This window comes from Hydra viridissima, unplaced genomic scaffold (assembly GCF_058129835.1).
Source record: "Hydra viridissima isolate aposymbiotic clone 2 unplaced genomic scaffold, HvirCarnegie_v1 scaffold_10, whole genome shotgun sequence".
In the NCBI taxonomy this organism is placed as follows: domain Eukaryota; kingdom Metazoa; phylum Cnidaria; class Hydrozoa; order Anthoathecata; family Hydridae; genus Hydra; species Hydra viridissima.
Genome location: NW_028324309.1, coordinates 13,171,074 through 13,195,948, shown reverse-complemented (window position 1 = coordinate 13,195,948; position 24,875 = coordinate 13,171,074). Strand labels below are relative to the sequence as shown.

General features: G+C 28.6%; 2 protein-coding genes, 1 long non-coding RNA gene and 1 pseudogene across 17 annotated transcripts in view; 2 read left to right on the top strand and 2 right to left on the bottom strand.

Moving 5' to 3' along the window:
• LOC145181099 (putative 3',5'-cyclic phosphodiesterase pde-5) overlaps positions 1–12,792 on the top strand; it is a 20,656-nt gene extending 7,864 nt beyond the window's left edge. For 3 of the 11 annotated variants that reach the window (XM_090099852.1, XM_090099854.1, XM_090099853.1), the window contains 24 exons: positions 641–758; positions 1,236–1,285; positions 1,384–1,412; positions 1,491–1,587; positions 1,773–1,806; positions 1,947–2,006; positions 2,105–2,163; positions 3,673–3,723; positions 3,821–3,879; positions 5,363–5,414; positions 5,599–5,729; positions 5,889–5,981; positions 6,142–6,210; positions 6,345–6,459; positions 6,545–6,583; positions 6,668–6,768; positions 6,859–6,945; positions 7,077–7,230; positions 7,305–7,460; positions 9,541–9,713; positions 9,821–9,932; positions 11,822–11,902; positions 12,038–12,126; positions 12,221–12,792. In XM_090099852.1, the coding sequence (XP_089955978.1) occupies positions 641–758; positions 1,236–1,285; positions 1,384–1,412; positions 1,491–1,587; positions 1,773–1,806; positions 1,947–2,006; positions 2,105–2,163; positions 3,673–3,723; positions 3,821–3,879; positions 5,363–5,414; positions 5,599–5,729; positions 5,889–5,981; positions 6,142–6,210; positions 6,345–6,459; positions 6,545–6,583; positions 6,668–6,768; positions 6,859–6,945; positions 7,077–7,230; positions 7,305–7,460; positions 9,541–9,713; positions 9,821–9,932; positions 11,822–11,902; positions 12,038–12,126; positions 12,221–12,659 (2,448 nt within the window). In that variant the 3' untranslated portion in view covers positions 12,660–12,792. Of the gene's footprint in view, positions 1–640; positions 759–1,235; positions 1,286–1,383; positions 1,413–1,490; positions 1,588–1,772; positions 1,807–1,946; positions 2,007–2,104; positions 2,164–3,672; positions 3,724–3,820; positions 3,880–5,362; positions 5,415–5,598; positions 5,730–5,888; positions 5,982–6,141; positions 6,216–6,344; positions 6,460–6,544; positions 6,584–6,667; positions 6,769–6,858; positions 6,946–7,076; positions 7,231–7,304; positions 7,461–9,540; positions 9,714–9,820; positions 9,933–11,821; positions 11,903–12,037; positions 12,127–12,220 lie in introns of those variants that run through there. The other 8 variants (XM_090099855.1, XM_090099856.1, XM_090099857.1 and 5 more) reach the window with 5 other exon arrangements.
• On the bottom strand, positions 12,156–24,835 carry LOC145181101 (uncharacterized). 4 transcript variants are annotated; one of them, XR_016456251.1, is made up of 4 exons: positions 24,663–24,794; positions 20,652–20,696; positions 17,057–17,116; positions 15,267–16,964 (listed from the first exon to the last, which is right to left on the bottom strand). It is a non-coding gene; the product is annotated as an uncharacterized LOC145181101 (long non-coding RNA). The 4 variants fall into 4 exon arrangements; XR_016456252.1 differs by lacking the exon at positions 17,057–17,116; XR_016456250.1 differs by lacking the exon at positions 24,663–24,794 and having other exon boundaries at positions 20,652–21,870.
• On the bottom strand, positions 17,604–22,251 carry LOC149883196 (uncharacterized; annotated as a pseudogene). The gene is made up of 2 exons (XR_016456248.1): positions 21,880–22,251; positions 17,604–20,590 (listed from the first exon to the last, which is right to left on the bottom strand). The product of XR_016456248.1 is annotated as an uncharacterized LOC149883196 (transcript).
• Positions 22,729–24,649, top strand: LOC145181943 (beta-1,4-N-acetylgalactosaminyltransferase bre-4-like). Its single transcript, XM_080057154.2, has one exon. It carries the CDS (start codon positions 22,729–22,731, stop codon positions 23,854–23,856), a length of 1,128 nt encoding a protein of 375 aa, XP_079913280.2. The 3' UTR covers positions 23,857–24,649.
• Positions 24,836–24,875: the final 40 nt, after the last annotated feature.

Genomic DNA, 24,875 nt, shown 5'->3' with positions numbered 1-24,875 from the left:
ACCAGCTTTAACAGAAAAATCAGTGAAATTCTTGGTACATCTTCTTGAGATGGTATCTTTAGTTTGCTTAAGTATATTTAGAAGTGCAGCAACTGTAAGATGACTATCATGAGTTTCTAGAATTATCTGTTATCTTTCTTTTAGACAATTCTGAACAAGGGTCCATTTCCTATTTCCAGGTGCCATATATTGTGCTCAATTGAATAAAATGGCTCTGTTGTGAGATTTGACAAAGAATAAGTTAGAATAACAGAGAAAGTTATCAGACACACATGTATAATACACATTGTAATAACTATAATAATCTATTGATGTTAAAATGAGTTTGAAGTTATTGAACATATTTTAGAAATTCTATAGAACATATTCAAATTTTTGAAATTGTAATTTAAAAAAGCAACACTTAAAGCAGAATCAATTAAAAATTAAAGCAGAATCAATTAAAAATTAAACTTAATAATCTAAATTTAAAACAATGCTTATTCTATTTAGCAAAATCCCCTAAAAAAGGTATTTGCATTATTTTTAAAAAAGTATTCACTATATAATACAACTGCTTGGTATCTATAAAATAGCATTAAAAATTATGCTTGGTAATGATTGTTTATAAGTTCTAATTAAAATTCTTCTACTTATTTAGAACACCTCCAGTTTTGAACGCCAACGATTCATGGGAACATTTGTTGAAAAAGCTCATAACTTAATGGGAGATGTTCGTGGAAGTTTGCTTACTCAAATTGCTAACTGCTGTGCTTCAGGTTTACAATTTTGATATTTCATTAAATAGAAACAGAATATATGTAAAGTAGTTTATAGATAATGTATATCAACTTAGTAGATAATGTGTATTAACTATTTTTAGATAATGTATATAAGCTTTATATATATATATATATATATGCATATATATATACATATATATATACATATATATATATATTTATATAAATGTATATATATATATATATATATATATATATATATATATATATATATATATATATATATATATATATATATATATATATATATATATATATATATATATATATGCATATATATATACATATATATATATATACATATGTATATATATTTATATAAATGTATATATATATATATATATATATATATATATATATATATATATATATATATATATATATATACATTTTTTTTTTTACCTAATGTTATACAAAAGGTATACTGTTCTAAATCATTATTCTTTTAAATAGTTCTAGATGCTGCTGACTATGTTTTGTATCTTGCAGATGAAAATGCTAAGGTTTATTCAAATGATAAATATATTATTATTTTTAGTTATCATGCATGTAAAAGTATAAACTATGTAGTTAACTTTCATTTGATTTATATTCAATTTAGAGTATATGGCCTTACATGCCAGAGTCATTGTAAGTTGTATCTTTTTTGTTGGATATATAAAAATCAATTTTAGTGTATATATGAGTATTTTATCATTTAATTTTTAGGACACCTATTAATTTGCAAACTATTAAGGAGGGTTCTACATTACCCTGTTTTGTTGCTGCAACACTTGAAACTATTATATTTGAGAAACCTTTTGTTGTAAGTTCTTTGTTTGATAGAAAAATATTACTTTGAATGTTTTTGCGGATCAGTTTAAATATCAAATTGAAAAACTTAAGTTGTAAAATCACAACTTGAAAACCCTGACTGCAGAACAAAAGAGCCTGTAAAAAAAAAATTTCTTACTTCCTGTTTGGCTAGTTTTGCATGTTTTTGGTTTATAGGATCAGCGGTTTCCTCTTGGTGTTGGTTTTGCAGGTTTGTCCAATGTTATGCAATTGTAGTATTATTCTTCATTGCTATTAGTATATATAGACTGGGATAGTGTAGTAGAACAGTCTGAAAAAGGCATTTTTCTAAATCACTTTTTATAGTCATTTTCAAAAGTTTTTTTTTAGATAGCAATATTGGGTCTATATTGTGCTCACCTATAATTTTACCACATGGTGATTTGGCAGGTGTGTTTGAATTTGTGAAAAATGCTTTTTCTAAATTTTTTTTGTTCTTTTTTGATTTAAAAAAATTGTTTAAAATGCTTTTTTTTTTTAAATATTAGGAGTTGTTCAATTAAATCGCATGTCTGGTTTGCCAGCATTTACTGAAAAAGACAATCAAGTAATTTATGCTATCAAATAAAGAATTCTCAGTTTGATAAAAATAATTAATTTTTTTTAAGTTGTAAGAAATAAAATATTTCATTTTTTGTATTCTCTTTCTCAATTTTGTCTTTCTTTTCTAAAAGGTAGTACTTAGTTGAATTGAAAAGCACTGATAAATATTATCAAAGTTATATTCTGCAAAACATTAGGGGTATTGGAAAGTAATGTTTTTTTACATTAAATTCAAACAAGTAAATTTTTAAATTGTTTTTATTTTTAATCAGTGATGTAATCAGCCTCATTATCAACAACTTTTTGGCATCTAACGTGAAAAGTTTTCACTGCTGGATTGATAAAAATCAATTGGTTTTTGAGCAAAGTACCTGGAAATAGCATTTTGGGTATCATCCAAATTTTCAAATTTTTTGTCACATAGAGAATATTGTAGTAATTGAAATAAATGGAAATCCAATGGTGTAATGTCACATGAATATGGTGGGTGAGTCAGTACCTTCCACCCCAATTCATTAATTTTTTCCGTGGTTCATCTTAAGCAGTGGTCTTGTATTATTGTGTTGCAGAATAACAACTTTTCTGTTGATGATCACTGGACACTTTTCAATTAAAGATTGATTTACTCATTCTAATTGTTCACAGTAAAGGTCTGCATTCACAGTTCCAGGTTTCAGGACTTTAAAATGAATGATTCTATAAATACTTCACTAAACACATAAAGCACCCTCTTGGGGTGTAAGCCTGACTTAGCAGTGGCAATTCATTTGGAGAGAGCCATTACCTTTTGCATTTTGAATTATCATAGAGGACCCATTTTTTATCTCAAGTGATCAAGCAATCAAAAAATGTTTCTGTACTGTGCCAATGAAGCAATAAGTTACATGTGGTGATTGGTTAGCTTTGTTTTCTTTGAACAGATTATGTAGGACCCAAACACCTGTTCAGCAGACTTTAACAATCTAATGAAAATGTTCTTGGATGGTTGACCAATGTTGGTTAAGAGCATTTGGCAGTTACTTGATTGTTTGACATGAATTTGCTTCCACTTCCATCCTTACCATGTAATTGTCTAAAGTTGTTGGTCTTCTAGACTGATTTGAGTCATAAAGATCAAAATTACTAGATCTGAACTTAGAAAACCACCTTTAGCATTTACGAATGTCTAATGCACTTGGATAAACATCACAAATGTTTTTGATAGCAACTGTTGTATTACTACCCTTGAAATTACTAGTGAAACTCAAAAAGCATACAATTCTGGATATATACCTCTTCTGGTATTTGGCTGGCCATTTCACCTAAAATTGCAAAAAAAGAATCTAAGATTTAATTGGTATTTACAACTAAAGAAGTCACTTTTTTCTTAAAATATTTTTGGCACAGCTTAAAAGTACACAATGAGCAATAAGTAATAAACTAAATTTGACATGCGCAGAAACAACATTACTTTCTGATCCACCTAACACTTATTAACATATAAATAGTGTGTTACTACTAAACATTTTTTCAGATTGTAAATGGCTATTTAGCATGGGGAGGAATTGTTCTTCATTATGCTGAGGTGTGAAGTTTTATTTGTTAAAAATCAGTTTTTGTAAAGCAGATTAACAAAGAAAATGATTTGTGTGAGATTTTGTAAGACTTTTTATTTTTAATAGATGTATCATGGGATGCAGAAACAAAGAAAACTCAATGATTTTCTGTTAAGTGTTACTAGGTAATCTGAATTCTTAATAATTTTCATTGACAGACTTTTTAAGTCTGAAATAATTCAATCATTTTTAAAGTCCCTTAAACTTCAATAATGTTATGAAATTTGTATTACAATAAAAAATTGATAAAATAAGTAAACTTTTGTTTTAAAGCTATTTGAAGAACTTAGAAAATTTTGGGATGTTTTTTGAATTTGTTTAATTTTAATTTTTATCAAATCAATCATAAATGAGTACTTATTGATCAGTTTATTGTAATTGTTTTTGAACTGATTCTCTTTCATTTTACATATATCAATTTAAAATATCAGCTCTAAAAACATTACCTTACACAATGATTTTGGAACAAGTAAAACATTGAAAGATTATTTAATGTTAGTTAATTTAGAAATGTTTGTATCAATTACATCCAGTTTTTTAAAAAATGATCCTTCTAAGATAAGTTTACAAATTGCTGCTATGTATACAAAATAATGATCAATAACACAGTAGAAATCAACAAGTGTTTTGATGATGGTAATTTTAGACTGTTTTGGTAATAAACTACTAGTTTATGCAAATTTATCCTTATTACTGTTATTATGTATAGGGTTTATATATTTTCTCATTACAAATTTATTATTAAGTATACTTCTAACATACAAAACAATAAAGAAGTGTTAAAACATATTGAGATGTTAACTAAAAACATTTTACAAATAAAAATGGCCTCCTTTTGCTGTATCAGAAATGTCAAATATTTTCTTCCTAAAAATTTTATGAATGTCTAATTTAGTGAATTTGATGAATAATTGAATGTTGACAGTGATTGCTGTTAAGGGTGACTCAACAAAATATTAACAAAATATATGTGCATAATTTCTTCCTATTAACTTTAATTAAATGTTTAATATGAAATTATAAAAAAGTTTAGTTTTGATGTATAAAAGTTAAATTAATATTAGAATATGCATAGTTTATAATGTTTAATTAGTAATAAACAAAACTATTATTATGCAAGTAATGCTCTATTTAATACTTTATCTAATGATACATAGTTTTAAAATTGGTCAATTCTTTTCAAAGTTATCGAGACTCTAGTGAATGCATGCTGATAGTATAATTAATTTTGAAGAATACTATATGCATAGTTAACTATTTTTAAATTATTTACACTTAAGTAAAAGACATGTATATGCTGCACTCTGTATATGTAATAGTTGTTTATTATATTAAGTTTACATTGAACATGATCAGTTTAGGAAAAAAGTATTTGATACTAATTAGAATTAGTGGTAATTAAATTTGGAAATACAATTGACAAGAAAAAAACTTTAAAAAAAACTATTATTTATTGGCATTTATTTTATATTAACTAATAATATAAGATATTCATATATTACACAATTTGTTAAAATAATGTATTTTTGATAGTATTCTTCAAAGCATAAAGGTAATTATTTTCAAACAACATAATATTTATATTACTCCTATATATTTATTTCTTAGGTCTATTTTTCAAGATATTGTGAGTATGGATAAAGTTATTATGAAAATTATGGTATGTCATTCCATTGCAGTAGTAGATTATTTGCAAATTAAAGTTAGACAAAATGTTTTTAACAGTAATTTATACCAAATAATAACTACTTTTTGGTTGTCCTATTTTATATTTTTGTAGTTCATCTTACATTTCTGTTTCTTTACCTGAAGCAACATTAAAATTTAGATCTTTTTTTCTCTAGAATTTTGCACAGACATTAGTTGATGCTGATAGAACTTCTCTTTTCTTGGTGGATACTAAAACTGAAGAACTTTATGCAAGAATATTTGATATTGGAATTGGGCTAGACACTAAGCTACGAAAAGAAATTAGGTAATGACATTAGTTATTTACTGCTCTTTTGTTTGTTTGTTTGTTTGTTTGTTTTTTGATACTATAAAGCAGATATCTTATCTATTTTATAGTATCAAAAAAAAATGTGCTTTTGAGAAAAGTATTTCTTAAAATAATTTGCTTTTTTTAAAATTTTAGGTTTCCAAAATCAAAAGGTGTTGCTGGCTATGTTGCAACAACTGGTGAAACATTAAATATAAAAAAAGCTTATGATGATCCTCGGTTTAACAGGTTTTATTACTATACTTTATTGTAATTTATTATTTTAATAGGTTTAAAAAAAATTATGGCTGTTCTTGCTTTGACAGTTTTTACAACACTATGTTTCCATTCAATTGACAAGAAAACAACAAAAAAAAGTCCTTGAAATCATAAAAAATAAAATTTTTAGAGAGATTGATCAACAAACTGGTTACACGACACATTCACTCTTATGCATGCCTATCTTTATTCGTGGAAAGTAAGGTTTGAGTTTTTGCACTCATTTTTTTACTTTCATTGTTTTGTTTAAAATTTCTATTTGATATATTTTGAACTTTGTTTAAAATATATTTTAATGTCATTTTTGATTGTTTTTTGTTTTATCTCTCATAGCATCATTGGAGTTGTACAAATGGTAAACAAGAAGAAAGGCGTGTTTACTGCTAATGATGAAAAAGCCTTTCAAACATTTGCTGTGTATTGTGGTCTTGCATTACATCATGCTAAGGTTTCCTTTATTTATATTTTTAAAATGAAAGAAATTTAACTGAAAAAATTTTTCTTCTAATATATTTTATTATTTTTTTTTTTAGCTTTATGATAAAATACGACGATCAGAGCAGAAGTATAAGGTGTGAATATTTAAATGTTTTCAAACCTTTCTTCACTCTGTATCCTTTAATGAGAATTTGTTTAAAACAATTTTTGTGTTTCAGGTAGCTTTGGAAGTTTTATCATATCATAGCACATGTAATGAAAATGAAATATGGGCTGTGAGAAATTGTGAGAAAAAAACAAAATGGGAAGATATTAGCAGGTAATTATTAATTATAATTGTTTTTGTATTTTTCTTATTTATAGTAGTGGATGACAAATAGAATAAATATTAATGTTTGCTAAATTTTAGATTTGAATTTAATTCATTTGATTTGAAAGAGTTAGAAATGGCTAGCATATCTATTGATTTATTTCGAGACCTTTTCCAATCAGACAGGTGATATTTATTACTTGTATTGCTGATATTTTAGAGTATACTTAGTTTTCATATAGAACTACTCTAATATTCTTTTAACTGTTTGATTTTTTTAAAAATATTTTATACATTAAGAAAAAATTATTTTTCAGTCGCTTTGATTTAACTGAGTTAACACGTTTTGTGTTAACAGTAAGAAAAAACTATCGACGTGTACCTTACCATAATTGGACTCATGCCTTTACAGTTGCCCATTGCATGTATTGCGTTGTGAAAGCCTCTGCTGGAGTTATTGATGGATTAGAGGTGAGAGCGATTTACATTCAAATAGATATTGAATAACCAGCAACCAAAATTATTTTCTGTATTATTTAAAATAGGCTGTTGCTTTATATGTGGCTTGTTTATGTCATGATTTGGACCATCGAGGTAAAAACAATGAATGGATGAAAGTTGAGGGAACTCCCCTTGCTTCTGTGTACACTACTTCAACACTTGAACACCATCATTTTAACCAAACTATTACCATTCTTCAGGTATCTGTTGATCTTTTTTATTCATCTGTCTTTTTTTATGGCTGTTTATTATGAATTTTTTATATTTTCTTTTACATGCGTGTTTATGTGTGTGTGTGTGTGTGTGTGTGTGTGTGTGTGTGTGTGTGTGTGTGTGTGTGTGTGTGTGTGTGTGTGTGTGTGTGTGTGTGTGTGTGTGTGTGTGTGTGTGTGTGTGTATATACACACATAATATATATACATACAGAAAATATAGTGAAGGTTGATAACTTTGTTGGTACTTAAAGTTTCCTAATGATGTACCAGCAATCTTCACCCAAAATACATAATAAAAAAAACTGTTACAAAAGAAAACATTAAAGAAAAAGCCAATGTAATTGCTCTCGCCAGCACTCTTGAGTGAAAAAGTTTTTTCTAATCATATACATACATACATATATACATACATACATATATATACACATACATACATACATACATACATACATACATACATACATACATACATACATACATACATACATACATACATACATACATACATACATACATACATACATACATACATACATACATACATACATTCATACATACATACATACATTCATACATGTAAATATATACATATATATGTATATGTATACATATGTATATGTATATATATACATATATATGTATATATATACATATACATATGTATACATATACTCATATATATTCAAATATACACACACATATATATATTTTAATATATATGAATATATTATGTATATATTATGTATAATGGGTGGTAACATTTAATTTAGCTTGTAGTTTTAGACAAATTTCTTGACACCACAATCAATTTGAAATATTGCAAATATATTCAAAATATTGTAAGTTTTCTACTCTTTAAGAAAATATATAATTTATCTATAAACTTTCATTTATTGAAAAAAAAACATATCTAAGTCTGAGACCTCAAAAAAGCGTGTGTACGAGTTTTATAATACGCATAAAAGTAAAGGCAAAAAATTTACTGCCAACCATTTTATGGCAGAATTTGTACCAAAATCAACTATGTATCCTATAATAAGATGTATAGAAAGCAGAGCTAGCTATCAAAAAGCAACAGGTATTGGTCATAAACTCAAAGTAATGACTAAAAAGAATTTCAAGCACTTAAAGGATATGTTTGACCACAAGGATGGAATTTCTCAAAGACAATTATCCCAAAATTTCGACTGCAGCCAAGCTTATATTAGTAAAACACTGCCAACAAAGACTGAGATCCGTTCAAGAGAAAAAATAAAAATTCCAAGCTGTACTGACATTCAGAAAGCATTTGCAAGTACAAAATGCAAAAGACTGTATAAAAAATTTCAAAATTTAGCTTTTATCTTACATGAGTCTTATTTTACTTTAGCTCATACTAGCATTAATGGTAACAACAGATTTAACTCAAGCAATGTAAATGACACCTCTATAAATTTAAAATACAAACCTGTTGCTAAATTTGATAAGGGTTTACTTGTCTGGACATGTTTTTCAAAAAATGGAATGTCAATGCCTTTTTTTTTTGTTCCAAGCGGCCTTGCTATCAACCAAAATATATATTTAGAACATTTTATCAAAAAAAGGACTAATTCCATTCATTGAAGAGCACCATCTCATTGATGAGTATGTAGTTAAGCCTAACTTCTGTCTGTTCAGCATCTGTTTATTACACTAAAACCATGGTTGATTACTTTCAAGAGAAAAAGGTTGATTTTGTTGAAAAAAGAAGACAACCCAACAAACTTGCCCAAATGTTGTCCTTTAGAGAATATTTAGAAAATCTAGATCAATAAAAAAAATGCATTCAGTTTTGTATTCATAAAATTGTCACAAAGCTCATCCAGAGCTTAGCTGAGTAAATTTTTTCTAAAGTTGATTTTGTCCATAGAAATATAGTAATTGAAAAAAACTAATTTCAAATAATCTAAATCTGTCTTTATTTAAATTTAATCTTAATTTTGAAGTGAGTTCAACATCAAAACACAGGCCAAATAAAATGTTATCACCTGTTATATTAAGTTTTTTTTATGTACAAATCCCTCAGTTTAACTAGTTCAATTTCTAGCATGAAGGACATAACATTTTTTCCCAACTAAGTCAAAGTGAATATAAAAGGGTTCTAGCAACTGTACGTGATTGTATTCTGGCAACTGATCTTGCACAATTCTTTGGGAATAAAGCTAAGCTCTATGACATTGTTAAAAAGAATGAATTTAATTGGAAAGTTGAGGAACACAGGTTTTTCTTTATTTTTTTCATACTGATGCAATTATTTAGGGATTTGATAGTGGACATGGCTGAATTTAACTGCATTAGGTTTAAAAAATCATTTGGATTTATTTCAGAGCAATGATGAGAGCATTGGCAATGACTTGCTGTGATTTGTCAGCTTGTGCAAAGCCTTGGAAAACACAATATGAAACAGTAAAAGTCATTTTCCAAGAGTTTTATGCCCAGGTTTGTTCAAGAAGAAATTTTTTTAATTTTCAAATAATTTCTTAATTGAAAATGTATTTATGTATAAAACAATTACATAACAGCTTGGCCATTCTTTTGAATGTTGATTTATGTAATTGAACAGGAATGAGTGCAAGGAACAGTATATTCAGAATATTAGTTGGTTAATTATAAAATGCATGTTATAAAAAAACCAGTCCAAGTCAAAATTTACATGTTAGAAAATAAATGAATTCCCTATAGTCCTTACTGGTTGCCGAAGTGGCAAAAATTGATATAATGAATTCAAAATCTTGAATTTTTTTTTATATAAAAGAAAATATATTTTATTTTTGAGCTTAAGGTTTGTAGTTCATTACATTGATTTTTAAGTCAAATCCTTTATATTAAATTTTAAGCTTAGGATTAAAAACATGTGAACAGTGACACTGAATAAGTGCTCAAAATATAATTATGTTTAAAAATTAGAACATTAAAATTGTTTTTTTAAAGTTAAAATAAATTATATTATATTTTCCCTTCTCTGATTTTTTTAATAAACTATTATTGAAGATACTAGATAATGATATTTTCAAGGCGCTTTAAGATTTTTTTAAACTTTTTGTGAAGTAAATCAAGATTTTTTTCTCTTTTGGTTATTAAAAAAAAAAAATCAGCTAAAAAAAGTGATAAAGTTTTAACAAATGTTCTTTTGTAAACAATGGCAAAAAAATTTGAAAATTTTATTTTATTTTTTTTATTTATGCAACCAAAACAAGTGACATTTTTTTAATCATAATAGATAGGTAGATAGGTAATCATAACTGATGGCACACTCCTACACAAACGATGGAGTCCAGATAACTGACCCAGAGAAGTTAGTTAAACAAAAGTTGAAAGTTTTTATGCCCTGACTACACCACAATAAATCAGTTTGCATCTAAGAGTTTTGTTAACATCTTAGATTTATGAGTTTTTATTAAACTAGGCTCATTCATAACCTTAAATCTTTGTTTTAAACTTCCAAATCTATCTTCCGACTCTCTTTGATCAATTCAAATCAACTCAAATTCGATCTGTTACTAGAGATCACCCTTGTGAATGCCTTATTTGCCAGATTAGTCATTTGAAGCACAATGAAAAACATCCACTATTTTCTTCAAAACCAGAAAAATAAACCAATCAGGCACAAAGCATCTCTAAAATCTCCTGCTGGCCGCGGTCTACCATATGACTGCAGTCAGTTAACTTTCAGGAGCAATTTTAAGTATATTGTTACCAATGACACAAAGTGGCAAACCTTATCTGTGGACACCCTGCACTTTCTGTGAAGCTGAGATTAAGAACCTTGAAAAATGTGGAATTTTAAGAACATTTGGAAGCATAATAGAGCACTACATTTCTTTTTTGGCTGCTGGAGCTGATCTTGAAAAAATGCTAAGTTTTTTCAAGAATGTGGTACATGAGCCACTAACAAATTTGCCTGATTCCTCACTTGTGCTTGAACTAATTCCACCAATTGAATTGCATTTACTTCTTGGAGTAATAAACGTTCTTTTTAGTGTCCTCTGAACCATCTGGAAAAATGCAGAGAAATGGACAAATGCAATCCACATTCAGCTGCATCCTTACCATGGAAGTCAGTTTGAAGGGAAAGCCTGTCCCAAAATGTTGAAAAACATTGACATCCTCCAAAATCTTGCAGAAAAAGATGGTACTTAGCAGGTTATGATACTTATTTCAAAATTTATTGCAGTGTAGTCAGGGCCCAAAAACCTACAATTTTTGTTTAATAAACCTCTCTGAGTTTTTTCATCTTCTGTATAGTAGGGGGTAACTAGGTAGTCGTAATTGATCGGTAGTCGAAAGTGCTCTATTTTACTTAATAGTGTTTTCAAAATGTATTTCAGGGAGACGAAGAGAAAGCTCTAGGCAGAACTCCTGTTCCCATGATGGATAGAGATACTGCTGATAAACTCCCCAACCACCAGGTCGTTTAATCCGCAGCCTCAAATATGATTGAAATCTTTTAATTTTTATTCTTTTTCGTTCGAATTTTCTCATTTGTAATTTTTTTGGTTTCAACACGATTCTATTTTTTAATCATTTTATTAATAATTACGTAGGTGGGTTTCTTGGTTGGCATTTGTGTACCGGGGTATGAATTATTGGCAAAATTAATTCCTGGTGTAGCTCCCCTAGTAGACGGTGCAAAGTAAGTCGAAAATTTAAAAACAAAAAATCGAAGATTCATTTTTATTACTGACAGTTTTTTGAAAATAAATTTTATTAAATTTGAACTCTTTTAGAAAAAACCTTTCTGTATGGAATGCAATGGTAAAGAAACAAAACGAGGAAAAAGAGAAAATCAATCAAGAAACAGAGAAAAAAAATGATCTGACTGTAGTGAATAACAAAGAAGCTCAAGAGGCTGCAAAATTAAACCAACTTAATACAGGAAGAAAATCGAATGAACTAAATGCAAGAAGGAAATCAAACGAACTAAATGCTAGAAGGCAATCGAACGAAGTAAATGCTAGAAGACAATCGAAAGAATTAAATGCTAGAAGACAATCGAACGAATTAAATGCCAGAAGACAATCGAACGATACAAGTATAAAGAGATCGAATGATTTAAATTTACAATCGTCGTCTTTGCTCCAATCTTCAGGATCAACTTCTGAACCTATGAGAAGAATTAAACCTTTGATAAGTTCTAGACAAAGTAATTTAAAAACAAAAAAATAACATTTAAAGATCATTATTCAAAATCGCTTCCATTGAAAGAAAACCCTAAAGTATTTCTTTATAGCAGGTGTTATGTAAGGCCAATATCTTCAATCTTTAGTTATTATTTATATATATTTTGCTATGAATTTGGTTATAGTTGCATTACTATTACATAAAAAAACCGCAGTTTCTTTTTGTTTAACTTTCATCATGATAGAGATGAACGATATGTAAACGGAGTTTAATAGTAAAATTCCATAGCAAATCATCATAAGATAAAAATTTGGTGAAAAAGCTACGTGGAAAAATCTTAACCTTCTTCCCGATTAAACGATTGAACAATATTTTCACTAGAATGTCATCTGTGAAAAAATAATTTTTTAACGATAGATACACTAGTGGCCATAGGAATGGACACCCCTGTAATTTTTACCATTTTTCTTAGAAAAGTTGACATATCATGCATTTGGTGGATTTAAATATTTATTTTTATATTTAAACCACGTCATCTATTATTTGGCTTATAGGAAATCACAAATTTTAATCGTTTATATCAATTTTAAACATAATTATGTATTATTATTGTTAATTGGTGTCAAAAATGAGTCATTGCTCTGCTAAAGGCTTTCTCTAGTAAAAGGTGAATGTCTCATTATTTTTGTGCTTTTGTGAAAATTAGTCTATTTATTGTGATGATTAATAGTTAATTACGTTATTAATTAACATTTTTATCCATAAATCTTTTAAGCTATAAATACGAGACCATTGTTTTGTAGTCATTTAGTTGAGTTTCAACAATTGGTGGCGAAAGGATATTGGTCACCTACAAAGCGATGCAAAGCTGTTACATTACGTGGAGAAGGTTATTCGTACATGGAAATTGCCAAAAAGTTGGGAACTGGAGCAACAAAATCTGGAGTGAGGAAGGTGTGCGAAAGGTTTAAGGCAACCAATACCTTCAAAAATATGCCAAAAAATTGAAAAATTAAGAAGACAACTGCCAACGATGACAGGATGATAATGAGGCTTGCACTTAAGAACCGAAGGGTATACTCAGCTGAAAAATGATTTAGAGGTCGCCGGAGTTTCGGTTAGTTCAAGAACAATTCGCCGAAGGCTTTTTGAAAATGGTTTAAAAGCAAGAAGACCCAGAAAAAAAACCATATTTAAACAAAAAACAACAAAAGATCGTTTGATTTGGGCAAAAAAACACAAGGAGAGGACAAAGGAAGACTGGGCAAGATTTATTTGGAGTATGAAAGCAAAATTTCCATTTTTGGAAGTGATGGAATCAATTATGTGAGAAGAAGGACTGGTGAAGATCTTTTACCTGAGAGCACATTGGTTACAATGAAGCATCCCATAAGTGTAATGGTGTGGGGATGCATGACTAGAGATGCTGTGGGTCGTATCTACATTGTGGACGGTATTTTAAACGCCGAAAAATACCAAGAAAACATACTAGAAGCCAAATTACTCCCATCGATTGATGATTTGTTTGAGGGCAAAACAGAAACCTGTGTGTTCCACCAGGACAGTGCTACATGCCACACCGCAAAAGCTGTCAAAAGTTGGTTTAAAGCCAAAAAGATAAACGTTTTGAAGTGGCCTGGAAACAGTCCGGACCTGAAACCGATAGAAAACCTGTGGTCTCGACTAAAAAAACTTGCAAGAAAAGAAAAACCTGGGAACAAGCGACAATTAATAGAGGCCATAATCAAGTCCTGGTTTCACGTGATCAGCACTGAAGATTTGGGCAATTTAGTAGACTCAATGCCTCCTAGGATTACTGCAGTAATAAAAAATAATCGATATCCGACAAAATATTAAGTTTTTTTTTTATAAGCCTTTTTTATAATAACATGTTTTGTAAGCTGTAAAAAATTGATTTACCATAATTTGCCACTTTGTCATTAAATTGTTATATTTTTATATTAAAATTGTAAATTTTAATCAAAATTTTAGTTTTTTTTAATCTAAACACATCAAAAAATAATAACCAATATAGAAAACCGCATAAATATGGTTATTTTCTTTTAAAAAACACACCAAAGTAAAGTTTTCATATATTTTGAAGGGGTGTCCATTCCTATGGCCACTAGTGTATAAACAAAGAAAGTAGAATTTATCGTTAAAGCCTAAAATGAAAAAAAAACTAAACGGTTAAAAAAAAAAAAAAAAAGGTATCAGCTTTAAGGTGGCTCACCCCCATTAAGTCTAACTTTTTATTTATAAAATTTCTAAACTTGTTTTTAATTTTTTATATAAGGAAATTACATTAAAACTTTAACTTTTCAAAATAAAAATTAAATTTGCATTTTTTGATGCTGAGTCAGCATAATTTGTCTAAAATCTTACCTTATCTAAAACAATGATATCTTGAGTAAAATTTGCACTTATTACACCATATTTTGCCAAATTGTAGCTAAATAGTTGCTTTAGGGCTGGAACTAAAATTTTTTTCAAATGTTAAAAAAAACTAAAATGGCAGCAATAAATGTGCCGAAATCGATTAATTGCCTGTGTCAGTCTGACAAACTACATTGAAACTAACTCATTTATACTTAAAATATTACAATTCTAGTTCCAGCCCTCATAAATAAGTTAATACACATACTGTGAAAATTTGAAGAAAAAAGCTTTAACCAAACTGAAGATATTAACGTTTTCGTAAGAAAAACATATTAAAATAAGAAAGTCTTAAAAAACGCATTTAAAAAAAACAAACAACAAAAACAAAAAGTTTTTTTTATAAAAAGTTACTAAAAACTGCCACTAGCATAAGAGTTCACATCATCCTTCTCTTTCTCAATGTCTAAATAACCTTCATTTATTGATCTTATATGTTTTCTTTGTTTTTTACTAATATCAGTCAATTTTCTTGACATACTTGATTATCACTTTTTATCTTTTTTGTAAGCTCCTTTTTTCGAAATTAACACCTCCAGAAAACCCAAGCATTTTAAAAATGCAACTTAAAGAAGAAAATCCATCATTGTAATTTAAAATAGAAGAATAAACAGATATTCCAAGAATTTTCCTTGCAGTAAAAGTAGTTTTAGGGCATCACTTCCAAATGAAACCACTCAATGACTCTTTGCAGTTTTGTGTCATCCCATGTAAACACTTTCTTAGCATTTCAGGGTTTGACAATTCTTGAAAAATAGGTTTAATTTCCTCCATAATTGTCACAGGTAAATTAATTTTTTATCCATAGCTTGTTTTACCCATAACGTTATCTGATTGCCATTTGCACCAACTGTTTTTCACTTTTAAACAAAATTGATGACGAGTGACTTCATATGGAAAGTTTGTACAATGGTAAAGTACAGCTATTACAGAATTTCCTATACTCAGTAGGTTATTTTTATTTTGTCTTATAGCCATTTCAACAAAGTTCTGAATTGTGTCACTAGCTTTGAACTAGAAGCACTTCGATTTATAGATGGTGATGAATAAAATGTACTTTCAAAGTCACAGTTTGGACATTGTATTATAATTCCAATAGAAAATCCCATACCTATAGATTCATTATGAAAAATAGTTAGCTTGCTATTACACTCACTGCATGTAGAATACTGTTCAAATACATTTTTAATAATTCTAAAGTTACAAATAAAGAAAAAACTGTCGACTTTGGAATCACAATTTGTTGCAGCACTTAAGTAGGTATGTTACATGAAATTTTTTAATTGATCAAATACTAGATTGTTATATATCATTGGAAAGAGCTTTATTACAGTATTTTAAAAATGAAAAAATTATCAAAATCCAACAATTTGACAAAAAGTTATAACGTTTTAAACACCGATTTTTAGATATATGGATTTGTTGAAGAAACTGTGGTCAAAAAAATACTTTTCTTAACTAAAGTTAATATAAATTTGTCAATTATTTTTTAAACGCCTATAACTTGGTATCAAAAGTTAGGTATAAGAGTAGGCTACAAATTCATGCTGGTTTCTAGCCACCGGGCGTATATGGGAGGCTAGAGGGGGTACCAAACCAACACCTACACCACCAATAAATGCAAATTTTATTTATAGTTGATTTTTGAATAGTTGATTTTCATATTATTTTTTAGAAGTAGTTATTATTTGCTTCCAGACCACTGCCAAATATGAGACTTAGGGTGGGTGTAAGGGTGTCAGTGGGTGTAAAGGTGTTAACACACCCTAAAATGAAAAAATCTTTTCTATAAAACTTTTTTTCTTTATTAAAAAAAAAATTAGTATCAAATGCAAAAACTTTATTTTACTACTACTAGCAATACACGCATTGATTCAGTGAAATACGGAGTGTGTACCACCACGTCCCTCCAACCTAAAAATAAAATCGAATTTTTATATGCAATTTAGAAAAAGATTTAAATTACTTTTATTTAAAATAAAATAAAATAACATTAACAAAATTACAAGATGCATCAGAGGACCCATTTTCTCTGTAAAAATAGCGTTTAAATCCCCCTTCCCAATCTAAAAATAATATTTTTATATTAAATTATTTTGAACTAAATTAATTATTAATTTTTGTCTTGGCTTTTAGTAAATGATTAAAATTCTAAATTCCATCAATGAAAAAATCAATCAATGAAACAAAATAATAATCATTTTTAACGATAGACACGACGAGAACGTAAGCCAGAGCCGTCTATCAAAAAAATTGCAAGTCACACCACTTGCGATACTTTTTTTGCAAGTCACAACACTTGCTGTACTTTTTTGCAAGTCACAACACTTGCTGTACTTTTTTGCAAGTCACAACACTTGCTGTACTTTTTTTTGCAAGTCACAACACTTGCTGTACTTTTTTGCAAGTCACAACACTTGCTGTACTATTTTGCAAGTCACAACACTTGCTGTACTTTTTTGCAAGTCACAACACTTGCTGTACTTTTTTTTGCAAGTCACAACACTTGCTGTAATTTTTTGCAAGTCACAACACTTGCTGTACTTTTTTTTGCAAGTCACAACACTTGCTGTAATTAATTTTTATATATTTTATATATATTATTTTCTTTTATATATATATTTATAATACTTAAATCACATAAGTAATATTAATATTGGTTTCTGCTATTACATAAATAACATTAAACCAAAATTATGAAAAAATCAACTCTCCTGCAATAACATCAGCAGCAAGCTGGATTTTTTTTATGAGATGGTCAACAGCTTCTGAATCAGATTCATCCTTTTTCCAGTAAGAAATGGTATAAATTCTGTCTTCTTTTCTCTTACTTTTTCTACTCGCCCATCATACATGAAAGATTTGTTATTATCTGTATCAAACCATTCATGACAGAGTTCTCTCCCGACAATTCTTTCATACATTACGTCATACAAGTCATCAAGTTGTTTAATAGATAAGTGCTTATATAAATTTTTCATATCATTAAAAGATAGAACACGCAGCTCTCGCTCCAGCTTTCTTTTTTCTTTTTCATCCATTTTTTGTCTTTTGCATGTCTGTCTTTTTGAAATCTCTGCTTGTAATGCAGTGTGTTTCAGTTGATTGTTTATTCTTTTTTTACAAGCTGCATTCATTGACCACTTAACTATATTTTCCCTAGATATTTGGTCAAGACTATCTAGGTAATCTATAGTTCTATTCTTTTTTGATCTTATTTTGCAAGATATATAACAAACTTTTGCATTTGGAGATCTTCCTTTAGCTTCACTAAACATACCCATTAACTCTTCACTATCTATGTTGTGAAGCCTTGCACTAGCTGTCTCCTTTTTAAATGTCTCTGCAATAGAAAGTGAGAAATACCGCTCATATTGACGGTTCAAAACATCTTCCACTGCAATAAGACAAGCCAAAATCATGTTGATAACCTGGTCATCGATGGAGCATAAATTTTTGACAGGTTCTAAAACATTTGATTTAAGGGGATTTTCGAAAAAATCCTTTTTACTGTTTATCAGTGCACCTGGATTAGATTTGCAATTTTTAATTGTTTGCAAAACATTTTTAACTACTTGGATACCTGCAATATGATCAAAACTTGCTTTTTCAGCTGATACATAAAATTTTTTTATCCAGGGTCCAGTAAGAAGTTTTCCAAATATTGCTAGCACACACATTTGTTTTATGGCAGTTGTATTACAAAATGCTGATCGCAGAACTGTTTGTAAAGTGCCACACTTTACTGTTCCAATGGTTAGAAATTGCTTAAAAGCATTGTAGTGTTTCATAAAGATGAAACAAGTACGGAAGAGTATATGAAGACGATTGCCACGATACCTTGGAATTGTACCTCGTGGCAATTTGTTATTGTCTAAAAAATTTACAAATCCTGCCGGATCACCTTTGCCATCTTTAAATCTCATTTTGTTCATTGCCAAAACAATTTTAACTGCCATACAGTCGTGTCCAAATAATAGGCAACTTTCCTTTTCCAAAGACTGTAATGCTGATCGACATGAAATAGCTATTGTATCAAGCGGGTGCAAATGACAGTTCAGCTCATTTAAATTCTTACCCCAGGTTGCACAAACTTTGGTAATGGTAAGATGATTTGCTGCAACTCTGTCTGTCATTGTGGATTGATATATTTGAAATAGACTTATGACATTCATCAAAGGAAAGTGAGAAATAATCTGAATAAACTAAAGCCATATGATCCACTGCATTACATATGTGATTTTGGTAATCATCAGATGTACCTCCAGGTAATTGGTCAAGGGCAATGACTTGACGTTTATTCTTTGAAGTCAAGTGGATGCTGTTGATATGGACACCCTCTTGCGTTGTTGCATCAAACCCAAGAGTTAGATTATTATTATTGAAAGCCCATTCTGCTGCTTGCAATTCAGATATACTGCCTAGTTCACGAGCCATTTGCTCAACTGTAATACGCTGAGGAATATGTAAAAATTTAACACCTAAATATTGTGCAACTTTCTGCAATAAGAATGGAATGTTACATGTTGGGACATTAGACAACAACATGCTGTAAATTATCATTTTTGTTTGTAATGCATGAGCCTTATTGTCTTCTGATGTATCTGAAAGTGCAATATTGTCCTCCTCCATCTGGATCATATCATTTTCTAATCTAGATAATGCCATTTTGTTTTCCCTTATAACATTATTATGTTTGAGATTCATTTGTCTTAACTTTTCTTTTTCTTTAACTTTTTTTGCCTTTCTTGTAATTATAAGGTTGCGAATACGTCTACTGTAATAATATGTTTGTAACTTTTGTTTTAAGTCTCTAACTTCTGCTCTTAAAGCTTTTATAATATCTTCTTTTCTTTTGACACTTTGCCTTAAAACTTTCAATTGATATGGTGTGCTCTTTATTTTAGCTTTTAATGAAGCTATCTTATTATGGTATTCTTTAGAAGAGCTAGCTAACTTTGAAGACAAATGAGACAACCTATTCTTTAATTTTATTTTCTTTGGAGTTAATTCTTCTCTTGAACTGTGCCTACTTTGTAAATTTATAATTTGACCTTGTGAACATAAAGATTCACTATTTATTAAAGATAACATAGTAATGTTTTCCAATGATGACACAACTGAAGAAGTTGATTCAAGGTTTATGCTACTAGAACTAGCTTGCAATGAATTGGTCAATAGTGGTTTTTGGAATGCATAGGTCTCATTACAAAATGCAATAAAATGTTTAGAGTCTCTTTTAAAGTTGTAAACCCATTTCTTTGCTTTATTAACAAGGGTCTGAATATCATTTTTGCTAATGCTGAAGCCAAAATACTCTTTGACTTGTTTGACAGTTTCAATAAACAACTCACTGTTTAAAGTATAACAAAAAAGTATATGCCCTACCCTACACTGATTGTTTGTTTTGCAAGGTAATGTGAAGTTAGCAAACAAAAACTTTTTAAACTTGCCACGAAATATATGAAAATTTCTTTTTGGGCCCATATTATCTTTAAAATTATACCAACTTGGGTAAATACTATGCAATAGGAGAAACACTATAATAAGAAAATATAAATAGATAAAAGAAAAAGTAAGTGCAAACAATAGCATAAATACCTTCTACAACCAATGCTAAGTACAATGCTAATGTTTTCAATTTCACTAAAACCAAGTTAATTCTTATTAACTGCATATTAAAAAAAAAGTTAAACAAAAATTGGTTAAAGAACTATTTAAAATTGCAAATGAACTGTTTTAATTGAAAAATTACAAATTAATAGCAAATTAAAAAATAAATAAAAATATATAATGAAAAATTTTTTTTTTTTAAATGCAATTATGAAGAAATGAATCAAATAAACTTTTCAAGTTTAAATAAATGAAATCAAAGTCATAACTAAATAAAAGATAAACATTGTAACTTTTTGTAACCTTTTTAATAGTGCCTTCAGTCATATTTTTGTAGTAATATTAACTTTTATTAAGTTAAAAAAAACCTTGTGCAAATAATAAAGTTAATTATACTTATTTATTAATTTAATTGAAGATAAAAACTTTAAGGACTTTATCTACAGTTGAACTGTAATTAAAAATATTAGAGTTTTATAATTGAACTCAATACTTAGCATAAAAACTTATAAAAATTGAAACTAGCTAAATCATTTATTTGAATCATACTTAATATGATTCAAATAAATTACCATTCAACAAAAAGTAGTGGTAATATCATTTATTAAAATGATTTTAATAATTGATTTAGGAGAACTTTTAATTGCCATAAGAGGATTGTTGAGGAGAACTTTTGATTACCACAAAAATTTTTATTTTTTCATTTTTATTCATTTTTCTTTTTAGTTAAATCTGAACCAATTATTATAAATTTAAAAGCAGATTGAAGTTCCTGTTCATCCGCCCCTCCCCATGTCTCAAAATAAAAGCGGAAAATCAAAATTTAAGTACCAAAAGTGCTGCACAAAATAGAGTATGTGCTGCATGAAATAAATCAATAAAATTTGGCAGGTGCAAAGAAATTGTATAAACTTAACATCGAGAATAGTATTGCAAAAAAAACAAGCATATCTTCAACATTTACTGAATGCACAAAGTATAACTAAGTTTTTGTCATTTAAAAATCTACTTAAAAAAAGTTTTATTGTAATCAAAAGGTACAGATTTATAAAGTTTAATTACTCTAGTTTTTAAAAAATATCTATACTAATATATAACTCTAAATAAAAAACCTCAAAATACGTTTCTCCCTCAATAGCGAAAAGCAAACTTCAAAAAACGTGGCACAGAATTTTAGCACAAATATCGGTTCCGTAAAACGCGTAATTCTACGTACCTAACTTAAGTCATGTTATTTATTAAGCTTTGATACACTTGTTGTTTCTAATTTCCTGCTACGACCATTTACTTCCTCTGCTCTCCATGTATACCTATTTCCTTGATATTTTCACTTTAAATTTCTAATATTATTTCTTTTGTTCGCCATATCCAGATAAATAGTTTTCAGTTCAATTACATTGTATTAATGCTACAGAGCATATTATATTTTACAGAAATATTATATTTTACAGAACAGTAGAAAAGCATAATAGATCTAACATTGAAAAATACTTCAAAACTTAAAGTTGAAACCTTCCAGAAAAAATGAATAAATTTGTTGTTTATACCGTTGCTATGACGTTGCTAAGGAGTAGGAAACTGTATTAACCACAAAAATGGTATTTTTTGTTACTTTTTAAGCATATAATAGTAAAAATATATTATGGAATTTGTACTTCAATGCTTAAAATAACATAATTCAAAAGAAAAAAAAAAATTTTTTTTTTGATTTTTAATGGGGGTGAGCCACCTTAATGACAGGCAATAGACTGAACAAGATAAAATAAACTAAACACTGTTTTTTAAAAAAAAACAGCAGAAAATAAACAAACTATTTAAAAGAAACGCATGTCTTAGTTAAAAATGTTAAAATGGTTTGAAACAATTTTACACCTATGTATAAAATTAAATTTCCATAATGATAATATTAAAAGAAAACAAGCCCATTAATCAATAAATAATTGTTCTCTTATTTACTTTAATCGAAGGTAATGCTATGGCAACAGGATTAGTTTTGCTGTGAATTTCTCAGACAAATAGTTTCTTTTTCAAATACTTTTCTGTTTTCTACTTTCATAGTTATAGAATGCTGCGTTACGTATTTTTTATGTTTGCAGGATTTTTAAGTTGTGCCTTCTTTTTCTACTTACATGTCAACCAAAATGCATTCAGTTTTCTGCCAAGTTACTCCGTCGAAATTAAAAATGAAAATAGTTCGGATATGAAAGAACCGGATTCATTAATACAAAATGAGCCCGTCCCAGAAACTCAAAACAATGTAATAAATTTAGATTCGTGTACCCCGAATTTTAAAAGTTGGAAAGCGGAGCATGTTGGCGAATATTCTTTGGAAATTGAAACATTTTTAAAAGCAAATTGTGAAAGCGAAGCAAGCATGTGTGAAGCAACGGACCTCGTTGGTCCTCTTTTAGTTCAAAAAGAAAAATTAAGCTTTGAATGGTTAAAAGAAAATGATTTAAATTTTGTACAGCAGGGTGGTTGGTGGAGCCCTGAAAGATGTGTAAGTAGAAATCAAGTGGCGATAATAATACCCTATCGTCAGCGAGAAGAGCATTTATCAATTTTGTTAAGGCAACTTCATCCTATTCTTCACAGACAAAATTTTCATTATCGAATATTTGTGATTGAACAAGACGATAGCTATAACTTTAATCGAGGCAAACTTATGAATGTCGGTTATCGAGAAGCATTACGTCTTTTTCCATACAACTGCTTTGTTTTCCACGACGTTGATTTGATTCCTGAAAATGATCGAATTGATTATGGATGCAAGTCGTCCCCTAGTCATTTGTCAGCGGCGGTTGATAAGTTTAGGTACCAAATTCCCTACGCAACAATATTTGGAGGAGTTGAAATGTTTAGTAAAGATCACTTTGAACAAGTCAACGGTTTTCCTAACACATTTTGGTATTGGGGTGGAGAAGATGATAACTTGTCTTTTAGACTTCAAAAAAATGGATTGGCAATTCACCGACAGTCTTTAGAGACATCAAGGTACACCATGATTGAACACTTAGACAGTACTGAGAGGCAAGAAAGCAGTGATTTAGCTGATTTCATGCATCGCGCTGAAAACTTTATAGATAAAGATGGTCTAAATTCGCTAAATTATGATGTTTTAGCAATTGAAATAAATGGCTTATTTACTCTTATTAAAGTGAACTTAAGGAAAGATAAAGAACAAAACTTTTGATTGGTCCTGCAAGTAGAAGAAAAAAAACTTTTCCGAGAGAGTTATGAAACAGCATCATAACTTATTCTTTGAATAACTATTATGCTTTTTACCCGATGCAAGTTTTTAACAGTTTAAAGAACGAAAAGTACATTAAGTTTGTAATACTAAAAAAAAAAAACTTTCGATAAAAACCAAAAAAATATTCCAAGTTCTCAATTTCCAAGGTTACGTAGCTTTTTTCTAAAAATTTTTTCCTTTCACTCAGCTTTAAATGGTCTTTTCTGAGCAACGGAAAAAGTTGTCAGAAAAATTCTATCTGGCGAAAAATTGAAATATTTTTTATAGTCCAGTTTTATTCATAGGAACAACATCAAACATGAAAGTGAAGCAAACCAAATCAAAGTCGAACTTAAAATTAGCCTTATAGTTCCGTACATTGAAAATTAGGCCGAGCGTTTTATATTGAGAAGACACTTACAATTATATGCATAGTACAATTTAAAAATATTTTAAAATAGTCGGAAAATTGGAAATTGATATTTTAGAATGTAATTGGAAATAAAACACATAAAGGCTATATATCAGCTTGGCTTTTTTGTTTTGTTTAATATCGACTTAAAAAAGTTAAATTTTTTTTTTTTTTTACTATTATCTTATACAGCCTTTTTTCCCAGCAAATATTGAAAATGAACTCTGTGACTGTTGCCTTTCTTGTTCGCCATATTCAATTAAAATTTAATGCATTTCACTAATCTTGCTATTTGAAAACCACCTCGGCCTAATAAAGATACTTTAGTTAAATTTAAAAAAATTATTCAAATTACCTGATACTGAGTAAAGATTATGCCAAACAATTACCTTGCAGGGGCAATTTTATAAAAGCCAATTTTTATTATTACTTGCTTCGAATAAAATTTCTTCTTGTAAAGGCATGGCTTTTTTTATGTAAATTTGAGACGATATCGCAAGAAACGTATGAAAGAAAACAAGTTACGAAAGGAAATATTTATTTTCATGAAAAAGTATTTTGAATGATA